General features: G+C 39.2%; 2 protein-coding genes and 1 long non-coding RNA gene across 3 annotated transcripts in view; 1 reads left to right on the plus strand and 2 right to left on the minus strand.

Annotated features, from left to right (window-relative positions):
• The first annotated feature begins 134 nt into the window (after positions 1-134).
• On the plus strand, positions 135-6057 carry LOC137129811 (uncharacterized). The gene is made up of 2 exons (XR_010914769.1): positions 135-2864; positions 5812-6057. It is a non-coding gene; the product is annotated as an uncharacterized lncRNA (long non-coding RNA).
• On the minus strand, positions 5087-16220 carry LOC137129810 (ubiquitin-conjugating enzyme E2 E1-like). Its single transcript, XM_067509112.1, has 6 exons — positions 16014-16220; positions 14013-14196; positions 13432-13482; positions 8202-8334; positions 5929-6076; positions 5087-5350 (listed from the first exon to the last, which is right to left on the minus strand). The coding sequence occupies exons 2-6, from the start codon at positions 14165-14167 to the stop codon at positions 5253-5255; spliced, it is 585 nt and encodes a 194-aa protein (XP_067365213.1). The 5' UTR covers positions 14168-14196; positions 16014-16220; the 3' UTR covers positions 5087-5252.
• A 2392-nt stretch (positions 16221-18612) lies between these two features.
• Positions 18613-26102, minus strand: part of ube2e2 (ubiquitin-conjugating enzyme E2E 2) — a 27578-nt gene continuing 20088 nt past the window's right edge. Inside the window, exons 5-6 of the mRNA XM_067509111.1 lie at positions 23332-23479; positions 18613-19411 (exon numbers count right to left, since the gene is read on the minus strand). Of these exons, the coding sequence (XP_067365212.1) occupies positions 19314-19411; positions 23332-23479 (246 nt within the window). The 3' untranslated portion in view covers positions 18613-19313. The remainder of the gene's footprint in view (positions 19412-23331; positions 23480-26102) is intronic.

Raw genomic sequence — 26102 nt, forward strand, 5'->3', positions numbered from 1 at the left:
AGAACTCAATGTTCTCAATAATGGGCTCGCCCATGTGACCCATTTGTCGGCCACGCCTCTCCGCCCGCCGGAGCCACTTTAACCCAGTGACACATTTTCAAGGCAGCGGGGGGCGGAGCTCCCGAGGCCCGTCGACGTAACCGAGGAGCCGTAACAGAGGGATCACGTTGACAACACAACGTGAAGAGTGAAGCCCGAAGACCGGCGTCTTCTGGGAGGCGGTAAATACCAGATCTTCTCTGTAGTCTGATAAAAGCGACCTCACTTACTTCAGTCTTTACAGTTTGTGCCATTTCCTCCAGGAAATGTTCTTTTTGTGTGTGTGTGTTTTTTTTTCTCCCCGTCACATGTATTTAAAACTCGGCTGTGTAGTTGCACCACAGATTCACGTTTCAACAAAACACAGTGACTTCATTCATTATCGAGTAGATGCATTTTTCTGTAACCCTGGAACTTTTGATGGAGAACATTTTCCCTTTAGTGTTGCTATTGTGATTTCTGTTTTGGTTTCGCGCAGTGTAAGAGGTTCAGCTTAATACGTTGCAGACAAACTTATGATCTGCACCTCGTTCTGCTGACAGCTTTCATAAAACCGTGTGAGATTCACCGTGATAACTGCGACGTGAAGGGATGCAGCAGTGCCCATTGCAGCCTTTGTCAGTCTTTTTGATGAATATGCAAAGACAACTGCCAAACAAAAGAAGAAATGACAGATGGGACCTAAGCTTTACCTGTTCGTCAACTGTCATTTGTTTTTTTTTAATGAAAAACTGTGTCAGTATCAGTTGGTATGATGCAGGTGGAGGCTTACACTCCTTGGAAGTCTATGTCCTAGTTTTTCTCTGATTTTTATACTCTAATCAAAGTCTTTCAGGTTTTTATATTAAATTGTAATTTTCCAGTACTGAAATGATTGATTGATACAAAGCACGTACAGGTCAAGGTGAAAACTAGGCCAAATTGCGTTGTATTTTTAGACGGCGAGATGACACATGCCCAGTTTAAACGACACTTGAAGTCATAGTGAAACTACAGCCTTGACCTCTTTAGAGAATGTGGTTGGGTAGAGCTTTAAATGAATTTGACCAAATCCTCCAAATGACACACTTCTTTGAATCCTCCATCATGAGAAATGTATAAAAAATGACCACACACCACACAGCTTACTGAGATGACGGTTCTCCGCTCTCTGATCTACATGTTTTTCTTTTACAAGAAGAGAGGACAGGAGACAGTGGAACAATTAAGACAGAGACTCGGAACCTAAAACTTTTTTTTTTTTAAATTTCACAGTGATTTTTAACAAAATGCAGCCTTTAACAGCACTTGTATTAAAACTAAATGTTCGATCCCAACTTGGACTTTAAATCTTTGACGTAACTCTGCCCGTTGGGTCACTTAGGTAACGTCAGTGTGCTCAACACGAATATTATCAAAGAATAATTTGCACTGCTGTTTTCCTTGTTGGAACACTACGTTCCGACATCTCGTCTCCTTCATTTTAATGACTTATAATAAAGTGACTTTTATTGTGTTTATTGTATGATAAATTATCGTCTTGTAAATCCCACTTTCTCAAATACACACTGCACCTAAATGAGAGAGGTTCAAAAGTTAGTTTCACTTAGTTGACCAGAGGTATTTGTTTTAGTCCTGTATTTTTTATTTTTTTTTGTATGTGTACAAAACCAGCTGAACATTGAAAATGAGTAAACTGTCACGTTTGGCTACTTGCGTTAAAAATAACCCTCATTCGAAAAGGCTTCAGTTAGGTTGTACAAACTGAAAGTCCGTCTCTTCCCACACTTGAGCAGTTTAATTCCGATGTGTGACCAGAGGTCAAGCCTCAGTGGAACTCCTCACACTTGGCAGGACATACGACCATTAAGATGATGTCAGCCATGAGAAGTATTTTAAGAGCAGAACACTCAGTGCAGAACAAAAAGTATGAAGAATGAATATGGTGCTTTTCAGTTTCTATTCTGGTAAATGTCCAACAGATCTTACTATCAGCACTGAATTAAACTTGCCCATTACATCAAGAACGGGGTCAACACGATTCAATTGAAAGGTGCTTGTAATCACCATATAGTTTAAATAAGTACTTGAATTGTACAAGGACTGATGATATTCTAACTTTGTCTTGAAGCAGTTCATCTCTCGATAATAATGGTGTCCAGTATGTGGAACTGGCCCCAGGCCTGTTAATTTTTGCTGCCTGTTTGATTTTTAAAAACCAGTTATGTCGTAAAACAGCAAACATCATTCAAACGTGAGTACGCATTCGTCCGGTGCTATTGCCAGCCCCAGATGGGATTTCTCTGGAACCGGAGGGTGTTTGTTTATCCTAAATTAAACTATAAAACTCATGTTCGTCACAATGAAGAACAGTGTGACTCATTGATGAGCTGTTAATAATTTATGGAACAATGGAAGGTGAAACTAAGGAGGTGCAACGAGAAACACTGGCGTATTCGTTTGGCCCCTGATTTACTTTTAAGTCTTAAGCATCAAGTTTTTGAGATTTGTCACTTAGGATTAACGGCTACATCTAAGGGTCATTTAATGTTACTTTTTAATGTCCCCAAATCTCTTTTTGTTTAATCCTATTCGTATTTTACTGTTTCTGTTCTTCCATGTTTATACAAAACTATTTTAATGATTTGCCTTCTTTAAAAAATACATCCCCTGATAATTCAGCTTCTGGTTATTCAGGGATGCGTAACACAACCTTTCAAGTCAACAAAAAGTACTTTGTTTGAGGCACTGAGTGTTTGTATTACCTCCTAACATCGTCTCACGGCAGGTTTTCCAGTGCAGAGGATTTTATAAACAGGATCTCCTGTGTTTACATCTGCAGACAGGTAAGTGTTTCTCCCACTTCTCTGCTGGAAATGCTCCTAGCAGGTACCAACTACCACTATTTACCACTACAGTCAAATCAGTCTTATAAATGGACTCGCAGGCAGTCGGGTCTTTTAAGTATCATCTTGGATATGTGTGTCACATTAGAAATGAAACCATCAATTTAATGTTTAATACTTGGTTGCAAATCATTTGTAATCAATGGGTTCCTGGAATCTGGAACTCATAGATGTCACCAGATGCTGTGTGTCTTTCCTGGTAACAGGGCTTTGGTGTAATTGTCTCCAGTCTCTGCGTGTTTCTGGAGGCATTTTTGCCTTCAGTTTTACTTAATGCAGCTCAGGTGGACTAAGTCCAGCTGATTGACTTGGCCATGACAGAATATTCAAAGTCTTGGACTGTTTTTGCAGTTATCACAGGGTCTTTTTTTTTTCAATCTGCACTGACAAATTCAGTCCAGTGAGTTTGAAAACATTTGGCTGAATCTGAGCTGCTGAACACTTCAGGATTCCTCATTGTGCTTTTGTCAGCAGTCACATCATCAGTACACAAACAGAGCAGTTCAGTTGGCAGCCACCTCCACTGTTTAACAGATGAGGTGGTTTTCTTCAATCATGAGCAATTTTCTTTTTTTTTTCTCATTTTCTCAAAAACTCAAATTTTACTAGTGCAAGTTAATCTTAGGGCTGTAGAAGAAAAGTCTATGTAAAGATGACACTGTGTTTTTACATGTATTTTAAGATAACTCTGCTCTGGCCTTCCTGTTTTGGGGAGTTAGCAGTGGTTTACATCTGCTGGTAAACCCTGTGTATCTACCCGTGGCTGTACTTACTGTACCTCCCAGTGGGAGTTGTTGATCAGCCTGATTGCTGTGGTCTTTACCAGGGAAAGAATACTCGTATTGTCTACCACAGTTGTTTCCTATGGTCTTCAGGTCCTTTTGTGGTTCCTAAACTCACCATTGTTATTTCTCAAAAAGTTCAGATTGTTTTAGACTAATGATGCTTACTTTAGTCCAAATGTCTCACTTTAAACCAACTAATCAAGAAAAAACACATCTGGCCGTGGAACGTCTGCACAGCCAATTGGTAATTGCCATTCGTATAAAGTCCATACAGTTTACTATGCAAACCTTTGAAGTTGGCCGTCTGTACTTGAGGTACATCTTGAGTGTTTGATTTTAACTCCATTTTAGTAGCTAATTGACAAAAACTGTCAGTGTCTCAATACTTATGGTCTTGTTGACAGGGCGAACGGTCTCTGGTGTCGAGGGAGAAAGAAAAAGCAGTTGTTTGCCAACAGATTGAGCTTAATTTCCTCGCCCGTCTCATACGATGTAGCAAAGGTGACCTCCATTAGCATGGAATTCATTGTTGTTAGATTTCTGCAGCTAGTCCAGCACCTTCACGGAGGCCTCTGATGTTATGTGGTTTGTGGTTGAAACTGGAACAGAGTGTAGTTCTTGCTGGTTGTTTCCTGTTATTCAGCTAAATTTGTAATCCTGCTTTGTGAAAGAGCCGGGTCTCCAGAGTTGACGGCTTGTTTACAATGTAATTTCATGTGAAAACATTAAGCGACATGAGCTGGGAAACAATGTGTTGATGTAATTTATATACAATATAAGTGACTGTGTCCCAGTGTGAGAAACTATCAAGCCTTTTAATGTGTAGAGAATTGATGTAACAGGCCAGTGATACATTTGAAGACTGTTTGATGATGATCACACAGTGGAGATACAGGAACAAAGGCCTCGAACACATTTATTTTAACCACATCTTTCAGCCGAGTGACAGTCGCAGTTTTTTCCCACCAACAGCGCCGTAGTGTTGGCATTACCGGTTATATTTTGGTATGATTTATTGATCGTATCTCACTCCTGACTCATGTTGGTTACAGAGAGGCAAAGCACTGTTTGTATGGAAATAACAGTTTCAGAACCAAGCAGACATAACATGTGCTGCAGCTGGAACTAAAAAAAAAAAAGAAGTTGCAAACCTGTTGAGACAAACCTAAGATTTCATCAGGTGTTCTTTCAGCTTACATATTAATAATTTATGTTTATGTTCAGTTTTATGTCTGCTTTAATTATAATAACACGTACATTTGTAAACAATTCTACGCCTCAACACATGGATGCTTACAAAGGCTAATTGTGGACTATGCTGCATATCTGCTTAGAGCTCACCTGCATGTGCAGAGGAGGAAAAATAAAGCAGACACGTACTTTTACATTGTTTCTTTATTACCATATTTGCAGAGATAACTTAATTAGGAAGCAAAAAATATACCAGAAAATAAAGTACTAAAAATCTGAGATAGAAATAACCCCCCCAACACAAACCACCCAGAGTCCCCCACCCCGCCTCCCACTGCCGTCCTCTGTGGGTTTATGTGGCGTATCGCTTCGTCCACTGTTTGGCTGTTCGGTCATGTTCCGCTCTGTTGGTCGTGTACTGGGTGGCGATGCTTCCCACCAGGGGATCAGCTGAATGGAGAAAGAAGAAAATTAAAAAAGGAGAAGGAGAGAAAAGACCCTAAAGGGAAACTGTTAGAGATGATAAATCTCTAATGACTTAGGCTTTGTACTTTGTTGGAGGGCTGGAAAAAACATTACCTCAAGTTACCAGTTTAACAACATTTTATTAAAGTTAATTTATTCGACTGAGACGTTTGAATAAAAGAAGCGTTTCATCAGGACAAAACAAGCTTTTGTCTTCAGCTCCAAGTGGTGGGTAAAACGCAGAAATTCCCTGGTGGCTTTCACTCTTACAAGCTAAAATAGCATGTCCAGATGACGCTGGGTTTCCTGTCAAGATGGCAGCGCTGACTAAATTTACCAGCACGTCTGAGGCATAGGTTTCAGATTTCTGTCGGTTTAGGTGTGTTAGACTTTTTCTGAAACTGCACTTTCCTGAGAACTCAAAGTATTCATTTTTCCTGTCACAGAGACGAAGAACATTGAAGACGTACCTCAGTGCACCGCAGACAGTTACCAGCTAATCAGCCTGTTGTTTCAGCACTGTTTTTAAGTGTGACTGCTCCAACTAACGCGCTCCGTCTTACCTGGGTTACAGTCTGTGAGCAGGGAGCAGATGGACAGCAGCACCTTGGAGATGGTGAGTGCAGGGCTCCAGTTGTCCTTCAGGATGTCCAGGCAGATCACCCCCTGACTGTTGATGTTACAGTGATAGATCCTCGTACGAAAAGTTACCTGCAGACGCACAAGGAGAAGTTTGCTTAATAATCATATTCTCAGATTTAACTATTCCAGATACAAAACGTGGGGCTGCAACTGATTGTTTTCCTTTTTTTTGTGCCCAACACTCTCATTGCATTGTATTCTGAGACCTGTTACACCAGAAATTTTCTTAATATTCACTAAATTATGTTTATATCACATATTTACCTTTTAAGGAAATGAGGTCAGCACAGCCATTATTTGGCACTTTATATCCTATTCTGATTATTTATCCATGTCGTCTTTGTGCAGCTGCACTTCAGATGAGCAAAGCCAAGGTTATTTAATGTCAGAGTGCCGGGTGGAAGCAGAGTTCTTCAGTTCGAGTTTGGCGTTTTCTATTAGTGTAAGTATTATATACTTGTCTCGTGATTGGTCCTTAAATCACAATTACCAGTAGTGTCATTAACATGATTAGAAAAACCCTGATGCACAATTTTATTCTTTCACTATGGGAAATAAATAGTACTTTAAACAAACAGTGTTTTGTTGTGTGTGTGTGTGTGTGTGTGTAATGTTACCTATTGATGCAGAACACTGTAATATTGAGGGGGAAGTGACCATAACAGCTACATTTTAGTTTAAGATATTTGTTTAAAGTAGTTACTAAATAAGTCAAAATCACCAGCTCAGTCCTACAGAAACACTGAGCAGGTCAGAGCTCCTTTCACTTGCCTGGATGAAATTAAACCCTCTGGTGGCTGAACAGAGGAACTTCAGAGGGAAACATCTTGAAACCATCACTTCCAGCTGCTGTAACTTTTAAATTCATAAAAATACTAAGAATTGGCAACTTGTCATTTACTCAAAGTACACTGTGACAGCATGTTGTTCATTTAGAGTGAATGTGTAGTGAAGCAACACTGGAACAAGTGAGCTGTGGAAAATCTCAGCTGGCTTTAACAGTTCTGCATGTTAGAGCTCACGTTTGGGTCACAAAGGTAAGTGGCTTTTATGGGTATTTTTAAATCACGCATTTACCTTTTTAACTTCTGAAAACTATTTCCTGCTCAGGTTTTTGCAGTAAATGCTACTTTCCATTCAAGTATTCCAAGATTTGTAATGTTAGAGCTGTTTAGTTCAAAACAGTAAAAAAAAAAAACCTTACTGAAATACTGTGGTAAAGGCTTTGTTATTTTAATCTTCTCAGGACATATTTTATTGGTTTGTAGATAATTAGTATTTTAATAACGTGTTTAATCCCATTGGAAATGAGCCTTAATAAAAACAAAAGCAGTGGTTTTTTACAGCAACTGTAATGATCATATCAGTTACACTATGTGGCTTAAATGGTCCAAATAATCCTGTGGGGATAAACAAATTCAACAACCATCCAAATGCTTTGTGCAGACTGGAAACTACAATACACATCTAATGCATTTCACTGTGTACAAACAGACTCATTTTAAAAGAGATCTCAGACTTTAATTCCAGTCTTTGCTTTATTTTCGCCAAATTAGATTCTTGCAATGGACTTTGCAATAATTTGTGTCCATGAGACGAATGAAGAGAACTGAATAATACTTTGAGACTTATTGATACATTTCAATTGGGAAAAAGAAACACACTGAAGTGAATGGTGAAAATGTTTGTAAAGACTTGTGAAACACAACAGAGCTTTTTCAAAAATCTAGACTAACAACATTGTTCACTTTACAGCTGTTCACATAGTTGACATTTCCACTTAAAAAAACCCTACAGCTATGGAGTAAGTAGACTTCCAGAGTTTCTTGTGTTGTGACATCTACCTGTATATTTGCTGATGTGCTGTTAGTTTAACAGCAACCGTCTGACATGAGGCACTTTGTGTCTGCTCCAACACGAGCATCTATAGCTATTAAGTGAAACGTCAACTAAGTTAATATTCTGTGTTGATATATAAAGAAATGAAGTATTAGTTTGTGCCACAGACATCTATCCACCATTGTTGCTAATGTCTAAGGTACTTAAAATATTTAAGTTTCCTTAAAAAAAAAACAAACCTTTGTAACATGTCTTGTATAGTGTTTTTGTATCTAAAAAAACCTTCATACTCAGACATGTGTTACCTTTTTCTCTGTAAACACACCTGCTGATTGTACAACACTCGTGTCAGTACCTTGGGGGGTTTGAAGGGGTAGTCAGGTGTGAAAGCGATGTCCAAGAAGAAGACGCCGCCCTCATACACAGAGCCTGGTGGTCCCAGGATGGTCGACCTCCACTCATAGATGTTGTCTCCTTTTGGGCCAGCACTGCAGGCGGAAAAGGGAAAACGGTAATTTGCAGCTGCAGAATCACTTGAGGGAATAATACAAAAACATTCAGATGCAGAATCATGTTGTAATTTCATGCTAAATATAATTCTGTGAAATTTCATTTTCCTCTGGCAGGTGCCTACGAATATTGTAGATTTCACTGATGCTGTTCACTGTGAAAGTGTATATTACATTTCCAAGAATCAGTGTTTGTCATTGTCTGTTTTTTAAATTCTATTTAAAGGATGGATCACATGGTTTCATCAACAATGTTGGAGAAGCAAAACACCAGCAGGGAAAACAAACACACTGCTGTTGCAAAGTAAATATGATCTGCAAATAGAAGAGAGAGAGAAAAAAAAAAAAAAAAGCAAACGGCAAATACTGCACAGGAAATAAAAGTCAGGGGGGGAAAAAAAAAAAAAAAAGACTCCCACACATTGAGACAGTGTCAGTGTATCAGTGCAGATCATGTCCTGTTGTTACTTTAAATAAATGCATCTCTATCTACATCAATGGAATAGTCACTGCAGTGTTACTACAGTATGAGAATCCTACTCATTCATGTACTGTGTGTATACAGCTTACTGGCACCACACTGGAGCATGTGGGTGTTTGTTCTCTCTCTCTCTTCGTGAGGACTTGAACTATAACAGACTGTAAATGCCACATTCCCCACTCACGATCGGCTAGAAATGTGTCATTAAATGGAAATTTCCACCTAAATTTACTAGACACTAGAACATTTAGACATAAACAGTCAAGTCAAGTGCCTTTGAAAATTCCACTTTGGATTGAAAATGCAATAACACAATTACAAAAAAAAGTTGTGAAAAGGAGTGAAAGTTTCTTTTCCCCCAGTTGCATAATTCAGAAGAGGTTTCAGTTCAAAGCAAATCCCCAGTGTCATGATCTGGGATCTGTATTGATTTTTCCTCAAAGCAGCCCCCCTTAATCCCACACATGTGGTCTTGAACCCCTTAGGGGATAATGAGTACAAGCCATAATAATATTGATCCTAATCTCCTTGGGGTTTGGAAGCTGGTGCGGCCTTGCTGCGATTTCTTTATTTTAAAACAACATTACCATGGATGTTTCAGGCACTGTAACAAAAAGATCCAGAGCACATTTTAACAACCGGTATTAAATGACAAAATGTGACATAAAAACCTTAAAAAGGCTTTGATTTCGTACTTACTGCGTTTAATGAAAGAACACTAAACAAAACGGGATTAACTAAGCATTTTCACACCACTCTGGCTCACAGGATGCTATTTGCCTTAACTACAAATTATATAGGCATTGTTCCCAAAGCTGAGCGGCCAATCAGATCAGCCTATTTCACCAACGGACTGACTATGGGGGTCCGACTAACTCTGCAAAGATGAGGCTAATGGATGCTCCTCAACAGCCCAGTGCTGGCAACAGTTGCCTTGGTTTGTCCAAACCCTAAAGCCTAGTGGTGGCTGCTCCCAGCCCATCTGCTCCCTGCTACACTCTTCTGTGTGCAATACTCTACCACACTTCACACAGCTCTTCACGTATTAGTTTATCATGAAATTGCAATACCTGACAATAGTTCACAACTTATTAATCGAGCTGAAATCCATTGGTTAGAAGAGCAAGCTTCACTCAAAAACATTTACAAGCAAATCTTTTGCCAAAAAATTAAACATACTACAGCTTCAAGATGACAGATTTATGGAAAGGCAGCAGCAAAGCTAATAATATAAAACATCACATAAAAATTAAATTAACTTTAAAAAAAAAATAAAAATAAAAAATAATCAGATAATGGTTTAGTTTTATTAAAGCTGAAATAGCATTTATAGATCATCTCACTGAGAAAACAGACAGTATTTGTTTTATTTTCAATTGTTAATCTCAATAAATGTCTAAAGTAGAGCCATGTGAGGATTTGCAGATTTTCTGTTCATCACACTGAACTGAACACGGTTTGGTTTTAGACTTGGTCATGCAACAGCCCACACGTAAACATGTCAGTTTAGGCTCTGGCTGCTTTCTAATACTTAAAATCATTGGCCAATCAAACAATGCTATACTGTAGCAGTACCAAGTGTTTGCCATTTCAATAATGAATGTCTCTACCACTTACCACAAAAACTCCACTTTATTCGTTTTACTGAAATTCAGACCTTTTCCCTTTATGACAATTTGAGCAAAAGTGTATTTTCACATTCTGAATATCGGTGATTACATTAGACATATTACCATGAAACACAAAGTGCTTAATGATACATGGCTTTTAGTCTAACAACTGCTGGGACAGGTTGTATTTTAAACGCTCGTTCTTTACTCCTGCTGTTCATTCGGAATGTGACTGAGCAGCACAAACAGCTCACGGCTGTTATCCTTTAGTGTCACAACGTTCAGCTGCAGTCATTCATCATTAAACCTAAATCGTTTCACCAAGAAAACCACCACACCGTTGTTGTGATACACTCAGATTTGCAAATACACAGGAATCCAGATTCTTTGGACTTAAATGTATCACGATGGTCAGTATGAGTTGCCCTTTCCGGCATCCTCGTGCAGGAATGAGACTAATTTTAAAAGGCATGCAAGTGGTAAAAAGGGGGCGTCCACTAGTATCGGTCTTAAAGTATCAAGTGTTTTTAGTTTTGGGACAGAAGCTTTTGGATTACATAACTACAAGATTTAATGGGATCCTACACTTTGACGTTGAGAATTTAAACAGACAATTTTAACAGCTCAGAGAAATGTGCAGATTTTTCTTTGTTGCAGATACCAGTAAATAGCAGATAGTCCGTTACTTACAGCAACAGGTGCAGAGATGCCTGCAGGTGACTCCTGTGCTTTTGATGGTTATTCTTAGAAAATAGCCTACGTCATAGTGAAGTTTTTACCCTCTGGTAAAAATGTCAATATCCCATAATTTATGGATGCTGCTTCGAAACTTCTGGACCTTTAAAATCCTTTTAATGTAGTAGTGTTTGTTTTATTGATGTTGAGAAACAACATTTATTTTATAAGAAATTTTAATATAGAATAACAAACCTAATTATAAAGTTCAGGCAGCTTTTTTTTTTGTTCTTGTTTCTTTAAGCAGCAAATATCCAGTTAGTGTTCATTTTTGGTTTATGGCCTGAGGTTGCTTGCTGCTGCTGCTTGATCTGCTAACCCGTGATGGAAGAGATTCCCTTTTTCTTTCCCTTTTAAGTAGGAAAGTTGAAAGTCAGGCTCAGCTGCAAAAAAGCACTTGGAGCAGCAAGGGTTTTGGTGATTTACCTCAAGTTACTTCTGGGGAAGGTTTAAGCCAGAGACATACCAAAGGCGACGAAGACCAACTGCTGCATCGCATTGCGTTGTGTCCCCTTTGTCTAGGCAGGCAAAAGTGGCACTTGAACACACTGCAAAAACAGCCAAAGGCCAACTAGCAACTGGAATTCACAACAGTTGGTCCTTATCGCTGGACCAGCTGCCTAAAAGGGAAGGAAAAAAGGAATCTCTTCCATCACGGGTTAGCAGATCAAGCAACAGCAGCAAGCGACCTCAGTTGTTTGTTCAAACATTAATACACTTCTGTGTATGAACAAAATGTTTTTTGAATAACTGCATTAATTAAAAGCAACATATACTCTGAAACCAGTGTCTCTGTATTACACTAATAATACACTATCAAGTTCAAAAACCAAAAACTGTAAGTGCACCTCCAGCCTCAATTAGGTTTTATTCATACATCCCTTCACTTAGATGTTTGACCTTCACAGTGCAGAGTAATGTAAGATTTTGATTCAAGGATGTTTTCAAATGAACCTGTTTAAAATCTATGTAGAAGCTTCTTTTTTTAACTATGTTCTAATATGCACCTGACTATAGTGTAGAATCTGAACCTAAGAGTGCAAAAACACCAAGAACAGGTTTTTTTTTTACGAACTATCAGACATCTTGTGGTCGGTAATTGAACTTCAAATGGAATATTTGCAAAGTCATAAATTTTGACTTGTTTCCAATAAGGAAACATATACAGATTTATTCTTGATCGGGTTACTACTGCATTTACAGCTAACAACATCCAAACAAATTCTACTGTAGAAAAGCACCTCATTAACGCCCAAATAACTGAAGTGGTGACTCACACACATTTGTAGGAGAAAGACAAGAATCCATTTTGCATCTTTAATTCTCATGTAACTATAATCACCAACCAGATAAAGTGTGATAACTTGAGAAATGATAAAGCACCATTGACAGTTTTGCTTTCAAAAATGACGTCCAAAACAATGGCACTATGTGAGTTTCACTTCAAAGCTTAAAAGTTTCATTTTTGTTTTTGTGTCTGTGCAGAAACTCAAGAGTTGTATTCATATCCTAATCACACCGAGTGACACCTGCATGGAGGTGTAATGTTTTCACAAGGTTCAGTAGGATTCCCTGCAGGACTCAGTCATTTGGGTCAGTGTCAATAAATCCTGCAGTCGACTAGTCCGTAATGGATGTGAATCGTGCAGATATTACAAAAGTGTAGGGAATATGCTGTTCGACTGTGTTAATGTGTAGTCTGACAGAATTAAACAATAACCTTGTAGCTTGGTTTTTAAACACTCTGCCTTGGACACTTCATTGAAATCAACTCTTGCACTTTGCTTTATTTCTACTGCCTTAGCCAAGTATAACACACTGTTGTAAAAGGAAAGCCAGCTCTAACTTGTTGCTGTATGCTGCTACTCCTCTGAGAACTGACCATACTCTTACACACACTCAAACAACCTATGCTGGACTGCTGAACAATGACATCATTGTATGTGTATATACATATGTGCACTACTCAGCTGTGCGTGGTGTAGAAAACACACGTTGTGGTGCTTAGGTTTCATCCTGAAACTGTAGCAGCATAGCTCATCACCACAGCTGCTAATAAAATATATGGGAAGAAGTGCAGTGTCCACCTCAACATCGATGGGGAAATAACACACGTGTAGAAAACCAAGTAGAACTAGAACAGCTGGTGTTAGAAACAGATAATGGTGTCAAGAGACACATACTGACATCACTATAGTCCCATTCCGTACACAGACACACACATAATGTTAGGCCAAGAGTGAAACCCACCTGCAGTTTGGCGGAGGGTCCAGCGTAATGTCGGCCAGCTCTTTTTGAATCCTTTATGAAAAGGAAAAAAAAAAAACATTGGTAAGGAATCACATGACTTATATCATAAACTGTCTTAACTATGAGCAAAAGAAATAATGAAACTTCGTCAATTGTGCATCATTGACCTTAAATTATTAATGTCATTTAGATAAAAAAAAAAAAACACAACAACTTAAACAATCAAAAAGTGAAGTTTGTGTTGCTTACTATTAACACAGCACACTTTGTGTGAATGTGGACATTATGAAGAAATGACCATGGCTGCCTCATGTAAAGGATTTCTGATATCTAAAAGATACCATTAATATTTCACATATCTATAAAAGGTATCTCAATGATGTCAATATATTCAAGAAATGTACTATATGCAGCCACAGTTGTTTGTTGTTGGTAAAAATCGTCCGTCATGTTTTACCCAAAGAAACCCCAAATTACTATCCATAAGAAATATGAAAATATGGAGGCAAACAACTGAGTGACTGTGACAGTGAATGGTACATCAGCGTGGAATAACTGATTACATTCTGCTTTATTTTTACCTTTTGGCGCTGGCGGAAAGCAGCTTGGAGGTCTTGCTCATACTGGCTTTGCTCTCCCGTTTCTTCTTGCAAGGTGTGTCCCTCTGTCTGGTTTGGCTGGAGGAAGGTGGCGACGAAGAAGAGCTGGTGCTGGCACGGGAATCTTCATCCGACATACCGGTTTGGATTGAAGACGAGCCGGAACCTGATGCAGAAAGCCAGACAGCCAAATAAATCATCAGTGTAACATGACAGCTGCAAACCATGTAGTGGTTTCAGAATGATTTTTAAACAAAACTGATTATTGGGTTATTGGCACTGACTGACCACAAAAGCTGTTCGGTTTCATAACTGACAAGCAACTTTCACTATTTAATCATATAAATAAATAAACTGCTGGCAACCTGTGAAGACAGCTGGTATAGAGACCATACAGCTGTGAGCCTGCAGCACCAAAAAAAAAAAAAAAAAGCTCTAAATCAGGAACAGAAAGACTCGGTTCTTGTTACTGCGATATCTACTGAAATAGGCATTTCTTCATTCTAACCTAGTAGCAAACCTAAACCTTTGCTATTGCTAAACCAGTTACTGTTAAAATGTCGGTTATTGACGAATGGCCAAAATGTTAGATGTCTGCGTACATAGTTCTCTGCGGGTCTCAGTGCAATAAAGGCTCTTACACCTCCATCACACACACAGGGAGCAATTTCAGGGTTCAGCGTCCTGCTCCAGGGAGGCTTTGACAGAACACCGGGACACCCTGTCCCACTACAGACACCCTGTCCCGCTGCACCCTGCCCCACTACAGACACCCAGTCCCGGTGTCGCCCCTTATACTTAGAGAAGGTTTTCGAATAAGCTGCAGTAAGACTGGTATCTGATGCATTTGAAATCCATACATGGGCCTGCATAGGTTATTTAATAATTAGATCCGGTTAATCAATTTCCCTGCTTATCCTGGTCAAGTCAAATACAGCTGCAAAGGAGTGAGAGAAATGTCAATATAAGGGTAAAGGCATGAGAATTTGGACTGTGAGACAATTAATAGGTTAAACTGTGGCAGTAAAAACAAATTCAACTAACATCGCTACTCTTCAGGTGTTGCCTTCCGCGTGTTTCCCTTCATTATGTGGATCAGGGGTGAATCATCACAAGACAATGGAGCAAACACGTCGTTAGCTGTATGTTTACAGCCTTATTCTTCTATCATTACTGCGCTACTTGACTAACTAACCCGAGTCATGTGGTCGGTGCACCAGCGTGAGTGTGGGCGGCGGCGCTAACGAAGCTGTTAGCTGCTGCGTTTTCCGTTTTCTCCGTGACAGCGAAGCAGCCGCCGTTAGCCGACGAGCTAGTTAGCTAAGTGAACAGTTAACAGCCGCACGCACTGACGTTAACCATTTCACGACCACTAACTCAAGCTAACCCCGCGTTGTAATCGGATGTTAACCGATTAACGACTCCGTTGATCATGGCGGTGAAATGTCTACCCCCCACCTTCTCCTCCTCCCCCCGGTGGACTAAGCTAGTGCTACCTGCTCCCCCCCCCCCACCCCCACCCACCCACCACACACACAGACAAAAATCATCATCTCCAGAACACAGAGGCCCAACGACTTCGGGAATAAGACTACTTCTTGGAACGGCGTTGAGATGAACCCTGTGCGCTAAGCATCATTTACAAACGCATAACCGCGATATACGTGTAGAAGACGGTCATACCGGCTCTCGCACGCAGCATTCGGGTTATTTATAATAAAACCACGCTCATAAAGATGCATTTCAAGTACCATACAACGAAATATGAAGCGCTCTAGCAGCAACTCAGTTCCAGTACATAGCCGGAGCCGCTTAAGCCAACGACCGTCTCGTTTGTTTTCTCGTCTTTTCTACGTGCGCAGCGACTCACTGACGCTGGCTTCACACAAAAACACCCGCAGGCAGCGAACCGATTTGTCCGCTTTGAGCACACGGTGACACGTCGGCCTTAAACCATCTATGTCGCTCGCTAATTCAACTTACCCAGTCTATTGTGTCTGGACCTCCGCCACAGTCACGGCTGGCTGGTGCCTGGTGCCTGTCGCCCTCTGCGGAACGGAAGTAGCCTACCGCGGCTGCAGTGGGCTGAACTGCACCGGCCCTACTGTGGAAACACGACGACCTACGGCACCTGTGGAAGCAGTGGAAGGACGGAGTCAGTTTACGCCGATAGGTTCAACTCTGCTTCCGGTTTCTGTGGTTTGTAAATGTGTATGGGTGTGTAAACGTCCCTCAGTTAAAATCGATATGTCAGCTCTTATTTCTTGTGGCTGAAAAACTCCTCCGGGTGACATCATCGGGAGGAGTTTTCGAACTTGAAATGAGGAGATGCATTAATATACACGAGGCAGAGCCAGATCCATTACCATTCATATACACTTATATATAGGAATCACAGGAAAAAAATTGGTAAATTAGTGACTTCTCGTTCTGTGTTACTTTATACTAACTGAATGTCGCAGCAAATATTGCCCATTTTTACTTGATTTTTCCAAAAAAAATTATAACTTATAGATTCAGCCCCTTGTAAAAAAAAAACATTCTACAAAACAAGTTCCTTTGTTAAAGAACCAACAGTACGGTACGCGTATACACATGGAGCTTCTGGAGTAAGTTAACTGAGAGAAAGTGATCTGGCATCTATTTTATTAACATCATTTGTACAATTATTCACGCTTCCCACATGGGACAGTTGGCGGCTTTTTCAGGTTCCCACTGTCAATTGGGGCACGTTTGCCTTATTCTACAGACTAGTAAAAACAAGCTCCACCAACTTTATCAGGGAAATGGTTCTGAAATCTTAACGTGTGACTGATGATAATCTGGCTGATAAAATATACATAAGCCATTTACTTGTAATAGAGTATTTCTACACTTTTGCAGGCCTGTTAATGGGCAGCTTTAATTAAAAAAAAAAAACAAAAACATCTGAGTGTGTCTTTCACCACTGCTGGAAGGTGTAATGTTTTGTTTGTTACTATATTTAGGGGGTTAATTGAGTAGAACTTCATCTATGACTAAGCTGCTGCAACAGTGGCCACAGAAACCGAAAAACCACTTAAGCTGACCACACGTGTCTGGATGCATCTGAGAATTACTCATGACTACGGAGGTGTTATTACAGCACCAGTGATATAAAAATGTTTATTGTTTGCAGAAGCCCAAGAGCATATTTTCACAGTTGCAATAGGTCAGTGTGCTTTTACTGCAATATCTGCTGCATCAGCAGTGTAGTACAGAGTGTGCTGTTATCTACTGGTGGATGTTTAAAAGGTTAAAAATGTAATCTTGTTAAATTGTAAACACTGCTGTATCAGTATTAGATAGTTTGATGCACTCGTCTTAAACCTTTTCACACTTTTCTGCTCTGGTTTAATGTGCACTGAGTGAAACATCCACACATGCCTGGTATAACTCAAAGTGGAATTAAATTACTAGATTTATGTCCTAATATCATCCTACACAAAGGCCACACTTGATATAGTTTTAAGATCCAGCAAAGGCCAATAAATTCAGACAAATTTTATTACTTCAACACATCAACCTAATGCTTCCATCTAATCTCCAGCAAATATTTAGTATAGTGTTGTTATTTCTGCACCCATTAATGCAGGCCAGTTTGGCAAGCAGCCTGCTGGCTTCCAGCCACCTCATTATTCATGTGTACACGGAATAGCCAATCAGAAACATCATTAGGATGTAGTGAAGTGTTTTTTGTGTGTGTGTGCCCATGTTTTTTTTTTACACCTTAACGGGAAATCTGTAGAGAACCCTGCAAAGCACCAAGTCAGCAGCAGTTCAGATAAAAGGGCTTAAAAGCAGTCGTCTAATTTTTCGTGGCATTCTGCCACAACACTTCTTGTTAGATTAAATCAGTATGACTCAATACTGCAGAGGTCATTGTTTTTAAACACTTACATTATGACACTTCTATGTTTCACAGAGTGGTAAGCAGGGTTCTTTAAAAAAAAAATGTATCTTTATATTTAGAGTAGTTTTGTGGAGAATTGTGCAGTAACACCCTGACACATTTACACTGAACTGCTCCACCGCACTAGTTGGGGTTTGGGCCTTGCTCAAGGGCATCACAGTCCAGCTAATGAGGGAGGAGGAGGAGAAAGAGTATAAACACAAGTAAATTTCAAAATGCCTTTTCTTTGTAAATGATAAATCTTTGCCCATTTTTTTTATGGCTAAGACCCAGCAGCAAAAGCTTGTTGTTCACTTAAAGGCTCAGACTGTGGGTCATTTCAAAAGGCATCTATTCATTTTTGAGACGATAAATATTTAGGCAATTCATAATTATAGGTTTATACACAATGTTCATGTTTACATGTATTAGCAGGTGTAGGTAAATATGAATATACTACAGGGAAATGATTGCAGCCATCGACTGCAACCAGGTCTGCTGGAAATTGCTTGACATCTTACCTGATCAGATAAGATCAGATGTGAACGCTGATGTTTCTGACTGAAGTTTCACAATGAGGGGACACAGTCACGAGGTGAGAATTGAAGTGAACGACCAGAAGATCACTCAATAAGTGGAACTATTTAGGGATGCAGAGACAGAAGCAAAGCGTTTTCTCACAAGCCAACCACAGTGTGTTTTATTGGGTGCTTCAGTAATACAAGTGCACAAAAAAACCACTCTGCAATTGCAGAGGTGGCGGGTAGCCAGTAAATATACAAGTCCTGCCTCTTTCACAGGCAAACCTATACTTTTGTGGTCTGCCTCAAAAGCCTTTGAAAAAATACATACAGTACAAACAAAATCAGAGGAAGTTAAAAAGCATGAAGGATCCATTGACGCAAACCTTCCTGTTCCATGCAGATAACATATTGATGACAAATACAAAAAAAAAAAAGAAAAGTAAAAGCATATCTTCTGCATGTTTGTTCCAGGTGCCACTAAGAAAATGAGAATACATATTGTATAGCTGGAGGACAATGTGTATGATAATAATATTCTGTTTTTTTCTCCAATACAATACTTCCAACATTCAGATATTGGAAAATAAAAATCCCAATCTACTCTTTGTATAAAAAAGAAGCTTTCAAGTCAACAAGGAACAAAGGACAATTTTTTGTTGGATTTCTTTTTTTAACACAGAAAAGGTAGATAAAATGTTGGCGAGGGGAAGAAGGAAGAGGAGGGTGATAGGGAAGTTTACTGTTGCACTTAGTGAGTGTGCTTTGACAGACTAAGGGTGAGAGAGAGGTAGAGAGAGGTACATTGAAGGGTGAGATAGGTTAAGGACGGGGTGGTTTGCAGCGTGGAGTCTATGTGGCGTATCTCTTCGTCCATTGTTTGGCTATTCTGTCATGCTCTGTTCTGTTGGTCAGGTACTGTGTGGCGATGCTTCCCACCAAAGGGTCAGCTGAAAGGCAGGAAGAAAGAGGGAATCTGTGAGTCATTATAAAGTGTAATCAGTCTCCTACAGCTGGACAGGAATCACAAACTCTGTATCCACTGTAAAGGCAGAGAGAGCTGAGATGTTTTCAACAGCATCCAAATACTTGTTTTCCTCTCAGTATCAGATTATTATCATGAAAATGACACAATCACATTTCTACTGATCTATTGCAACAATCCAAGAAAATGTGTTTTGGTTATGTAAACAAACATAATGGTTTTGCAAATATTGAAATTTGAAAGTGACAAACACTCTTCAACAGCTGCAATTCATTCTACTTATACTGAAAAATCAAAGGAAACCTCATTAACACCTGGTAAAGTGTATCTCTTTTCATCATCTACATAAGGTCATCCAATCCTTTTGCCTCTGCATTTACAGCTGGTATTAGTGTTGCCTTTATCTCCATTTTCCTGCATTGTGATGGATGTTAACATTCCAACTTTATCAGACTTTGCACGTCCCCGATCAAGGGAAGCAACTGCCACGGATAAGAATCGGCCATTTAAAGTCAACAAGACTTGAGAGCTACAAGTTGGAGCAGGAGTGAACGAACAGTAAATACAGAGGTCTATGAATACACAAGGTTTTGATTTGATCACATTCCGATTTCACAATGTGTTCAAAATGTGCCATTAATAACTTAATTGAATATCCAGATACAGATCGCACGTTCATGCCAGGTGTGAAAATAAATGACATTCACAAGGTTTTACACTAAACTATTGTCTGAATCTAATCACGTCTTGTCAATATCCAGCTCCAGACCCCATCTTAGAGTGACCTGGCTGCTGCGATCAGGGTCTGTATTTGTGTATGAAGTAGGCTAAAATGTTGGACTTCATGCAGATGGATACAAAGTAGTTGGCAGTAACTGGACACTAGGGACTCTATAGCTCTGGGGTTAAGCTACATGTTCTTCTTTGACTGGCCAGTTATTTTTTGACATGTCCAGCCCGGCCTGTCACACCAACCACTACCAATGGCCGTCATTTGATTTTTCTGTCTGGGTGAATTTAAATGCACTTATTCTGCAATTTTCAACTGTACAGGTAAACTGGGATTTTAATGATTAAAATGGACCTGATTGACATTTTCCAGACCTCTGCAGAAATGGTTCTTTGTCAGGATGCTCTGCTGAGGTGTGGTCCACTGTACTGACTTTCACAGAAGTACAGTTCACACAGACGTTTACGTGTATTGATGGAGAAGTCGGTTTCCAAAATTAGCATAGGGGAATTAGGAAACCAATTTCCCCAGGTAGATTTCTTTCGATGAAAGTTGGTTGTTTGTCTGTGTATACGAGTAACCAGGTTTCTATTCGGTTTCTCAAACTGCGTATGTGCATAATAAAAGGCTTCAGACAGGAACACACAGCTGAGTGAAAGTGAAAGAATGGATGAAAGTGGTGATGCCACCTGCCCAAATCGTGACAGAAAATGTGTCTAACTCAAAGATTCTTGTACAAGTCTAAATAAGTCACTTTCCCCTCGTAGATTATTTTTTTAAATTCAGAAAGTTCCTGTTGCGGATAAGCCGTGTGTCTCACTCCCTCCCCTCTTTCCCTGCCTTGCACTCTGCTGGAACACGAACACACACAAAAAAAAGGTTATAAAGCTGCGTTTACTGTCACTCTGTAAACCAGGCTTCCAAAAAAACTCTGGAGGTGGATGAAAAATCCGATTACTCTTCTGCTGCATGTATATACAGATATCCAGTAACCAGCTTAAATTAAGTGCATGTAAACACAGTCAATGCGATGTGCTGTAATCTCACCAGCCCTTATGCAAAATGGACTCTTCTTAACTTTCCCCTGTAGTGACTCCTTTTGAATCTGCCAATATTCTTTTGCACTCTAGTTATTTTAAAGTTCTCTCACAAAGAACCATCATCAAAATCCTTGTATGTACATGATTGCAGGATTATTAAATCACAAAATGTACTTATTTCTTACATTTCCCTATCCGTATTAAACATGATTGATGTAAATTCAGTTGCATTCTACATGTTCATGTGCTCTGCCTGGGGACAGATGTAGCTTTAATTTTATTACGGTGACCTTCAGCAGACTTTCATGATGTCACATTCCGCTGTATCAATGACCAGTTATTCTAATGAAACCGAATAAGTCCTTCATGAGTAGCAGTGACGCTTTAGCCTTTATAGTGACAGAGAGAGTCAAAGAAACACAAAAAAGGCTATAAAATCACCATCATTGAAAGTTAATTCTCCGTTCTTGGCCAGCTTCCATTATGCTCTCGTACATCATGCTGAACTTAAAATTGCTACCAATAAGACAGCGCATAATGGCCATTTCACACCTTTAAAAGCGGACCACTGACCCTGTAATTCCCCCTTCCAGGAGATTTCTTGCTTGTTACACTCATTTTCCAGCCTGCACTCACTCCCCTTTCACCTATTCACACTGTTTAATGATGGGGGGCTGTGCTTTAAGGGTAAAAAGGAGCAGCAATGCAAAGTGATTGGTTCACAACACAAAAACAAAAACAAAACAGAAATCTGTTTCATTTTCACAGTGTCTGATATTTCTTTCATGGACAAATTTAACTTGCATATTCTTGTAGTTTTGCAAACTATAACTGGAAGTTCCCCCTTTTTTGTCCAGACCATAGGTACTATAAACACCATTGTAAAGTTTTTTGAATGGTGGTTTAAGGAATCTCGAGAAGAGGCTCAAAAAAAGCTTTTGTGTTGTCGCCCTAGAGGCACCACTTTATGTTTTGTTATTAATTTTCATATGAAGATGTGGTAATTTCATCACAACCAAGTCTGTTTATTAATCTAGTAGGATGTTTTCAGCACTATGTAATCTATGCTGCCAGTGAGACAGCGGTGATCTCAACAGCCTGTAGTCACTCACGATAGCATCACTCCCTCTGTGTCTTCTTCCAGGAAAGAACAGCTACTGTGGCACTGATAGTGGAGACTTTGATCGAGGAAATTCATCCTAGGGCTTTGGGTTTATTAAGTTTGGGTATTTGTTATGCTAGAAAGTAAAGTAATCTCTGCGATCTGCAGCCGAGCATCTTGAGCGAACAACCGGTGTCCACCATTCTGAAGGAAGCCTAATTTCAGCAAATTAGGTTTTATTTACTGCTGCCCCTCAATCATAGAGGTTTGATAACAGGTTACACTATATTTTGGAAAATAAACGCTGGTGTCAGAGTTGGAATATCCGATATGTTACTGCCGAAAAACACATTTTTTTGGATATCACAAAAGTCTGTACACTTACCCCAAATCAATATAGGAATACATAAATATACACGGCCTGTCAGTTAGACTGGATCACTTTAAACGTCCTACTGATATGCAAATGCGAAGTGCGAATTGCAGAGCCCCCTTCAGGGGAGTGGTTCTCGTGAAGCTCCCCAGGGGGTTTAGTCCCTAGAACAGTTTGGTCTGAAAGTCCCTTATATGAGTCACTTACTTTTTCTAGAGGGAAAATTATTTCGATTGCCCTTGATAGTGATTTGTCATTGTTCGATGGTCTTAAAACAAAAAAAAACAATGAGAGTTTGAATTGGTGTTGGCTTATTTAATTTACTATTAATAGTCATGACTAGATGTCAACTTGAGATTTGGCCTTGAGTAAACAAACTAATAAACATAGAAAAAGCAATATGATCTGTAACACCCAGCAGCTGCTTTCTTCTTACTCAGTCACTACTGCGCCTTACTGAATACAGCAGCTTTTGCACATTTCTAAAACACGTTTTAACTTGGTTGATATGGGTTACAGAGTGTAGATTAATGGTCAAAATAGCAATAAATTTATAAATGACATCTACAAAATAGGGTTCAAATACACCCCCCCCCCCCCAACAAATACATGGCCACGTATTAATATGTCAGCCTCTTACCTGGGTTACAGTCTGTGAGCAGGGAGCAGATGGACAGCAGCACCTTGGAGATGGTGAGTGCAGGGCTCCAGTTGTCCTTCAGGATGTCCAGGCAGATCACCCCCTGACTGTTGATGTTACAGTGATAGATCCTCGTACGAAAAGTTACCTGCAGACACAGCGTTTACATTTAGTCTTTTAGCAGACGCTTTTGTCCAAAGCGATTTAACAGTGAGGTACAAGGCAACAAAAATCTGAGTCAAGGAGCAAACATCAAAGCGAAGTCCTATCAGAAGAAGTGTTTCCCTTTCATGAGATGCCAGTGCAAGAAAGAGCACTTAGACAATCTTACTGGCTGGATACAAGACAACAGAAATTAAGCTCTGTGACACCAGTGGTGTGAGTAACTATCTCCCACTGCAGTGTCTGTTTTATCTTTTATGTGACATGTAGTTGTGTTTGTGCCTGATCCTCTGTTTCACATTTTATTGCTATTAATGATTCAATTCACATTTTTTTTTGTTTTAACATATAAATCAATACTGTTAGTGTGTTCATTTTTAATACATATTTACCATTGCACTTATTTGTAATTGTATGTATTTAGTTTTTTTAAAGGGAGGCCTTATAACAATCTGGCTGACCAAAAGTCTAAAGATACGCAGTACATTATCACATAGGAAGAAAAATACAGCAAATACTCAAAACTGTGAAGCCAGAACCATGGAATAGTTCTATACTATACGAGACATTTGATAAAATTACTTTTACTAAATAGTTAGTTTCTAATAACAGATTTTTGTTTTACTCAATGATGAATCGACTTACTGCTTTAGGCCATTGGTACTTATTCAGAACTGAAATTCAAAGAAAACATTGATATGCCTTTTTATGTATGAGCCAGTGAAAGATTAAACATCAATACCGCACTAATGCTAGTCATGTGTGTTCCATTATGTGGTTAATTTAACTTGGCATAAAGACTAATCAAACTGGAACCACTAGCTCTGTTTCATCAGTACCTTCAAGGCTCACTGAATAATGTGTAAAACCACAAAGTTTTTTTTTTTTTTTTCAAAGACTAAATACAGCTGTTTGCCCATGATTTAGGTATTTATGCTAAGCTAACCTGACTGACTCCAGCATTAATATCTCACAGTAGTCTAATAGTAGAAATAGATATAATAGAAGGTAAAGATAGTAAAATCAAAATTTCTAAAAATCAAAAATAGCATTTGCAAATTTCTTATGTTCACCGAAGAGTCCTACATCCAAATGTATGCCCAAAGACAAAATTATTGAGAAGCTGAAAATATGTAAATTTTGGTATTTTGTTACTTTGAATTTAATTTACTGACCGTTTAATTTAAATTAGTTGCTGATTGTTTTGGGTTTATTTGTTTGTTTCAAATATAGTTTATATTTTGGTCATGTAGTACATGTGTATCGGGAAGTGCTTTGTTTTCAGTTTACGCAGTACTAGTGACCTGTGGGAAAATATACACCCCAGTCCATATACACAATATATAGGGCTTTTTTGGTCAATCTTGTCTAATCTGCTGAAATAACCCAAACAATCCAGCCATACACTGGATACACACAGAAACTTCACGTGCTGTGCAACAAAGTCCTTCTTTTAAAATGTCAAATTAACATTTACCATCTAAAGATTGAAAATGCTAAACATATTGTAATTTGTGCTTACCTCTGCAAAATGAGGGAATTTGTTAAATCATTTTTTTTTTTAATATTTGCTTTATGTACTTTTTTTTTGAGTCAGGGTATATTCAATGTGAGGCCTCCTCTCTCTTTTTCAAGAAATACCTTAATTACATTCAAAAGGTTACACACACACACACACACACACACTCTCAAAGCCACAACCACAGTGTAATCCATGACCATTGACCAGCTCCATTGGAGCAGTTGGGGTTAAGGCCTTGCTCACGGCCCCCGCCGTCACTAAAACACACAGAATAATAAAACAGGTTTTAATTGATAAAGTAATGAGCTCAAGAGTCCAAACCACTAACTTGTGGATCTAATCGACCTTGTCTAAAAACAGAAAAAGAAAATCTGCATAAGAAAAATGGGTTATAAAATGATCTATTTTAACATGTGATGTATAGGACACAAAAACAAAATGGGCAGGATAACTTGTGATTCACTGATGAGTCCCGGAGATAAGATTTAAGCTCTTAAAGAAAGACAATTTGCTGTAGTCTGTAGGGCTGAGAAGCCTGTTATACCTGGGAGTAATAATAGATGAGACATGGAGGCCAGTTTAAAGCTGCTGTGGTTCATTCACCCCCCTTTTCTCCTTTATTCACATTAATGTTGACGTATCAGCATCAGTACTAGTATAAAGGGCCTGCTCGATTGCTCCACTGAGGGACTTTCAACACCATTTGTCACTGTAGCCACAACTACTGTCCTTTCAGAGGTTCTGTGTATTTGACTGTAGTCAATAAAATATATTATTTGTGTTTCATTGCGGTTTTAAAACATTTCATTCTCCTTGTCACAGAGCAAGGATAATTTACTGACCAACAGAGGGCAGCATTAACTTAAAGCACCGACACAACAACCCTTATGTTGCTCGTAGACTCCAGCACACAAGTGTGAATGGATTCCTTTACTTTTCACAGTAAACAGCCTCTTCACACAGCGCAGCTAGAATCTACATGTTATGGGTGACTCAAAAGGTGACCCATAAAGGTGACACTAGTTTTTCCAAATTCTCAAATAACCCCCACAACTGAACTTTCTATAACTGTAGCTTATCCCAGCCT

The sequence above is a fragment of the Channa argus genome, chromosome 7 (assembly GCF_033026475.1).
Source record: "Channa argus isolate prfri chromosome 7, Channa argus male v1.0, whole genome shotgun sequence".
Lineage (NCBI taxonomy): Eukaryota > Metazoa > Chordata > Actinopteri > Anabantiformes > Channidae > Channa > Channa argus.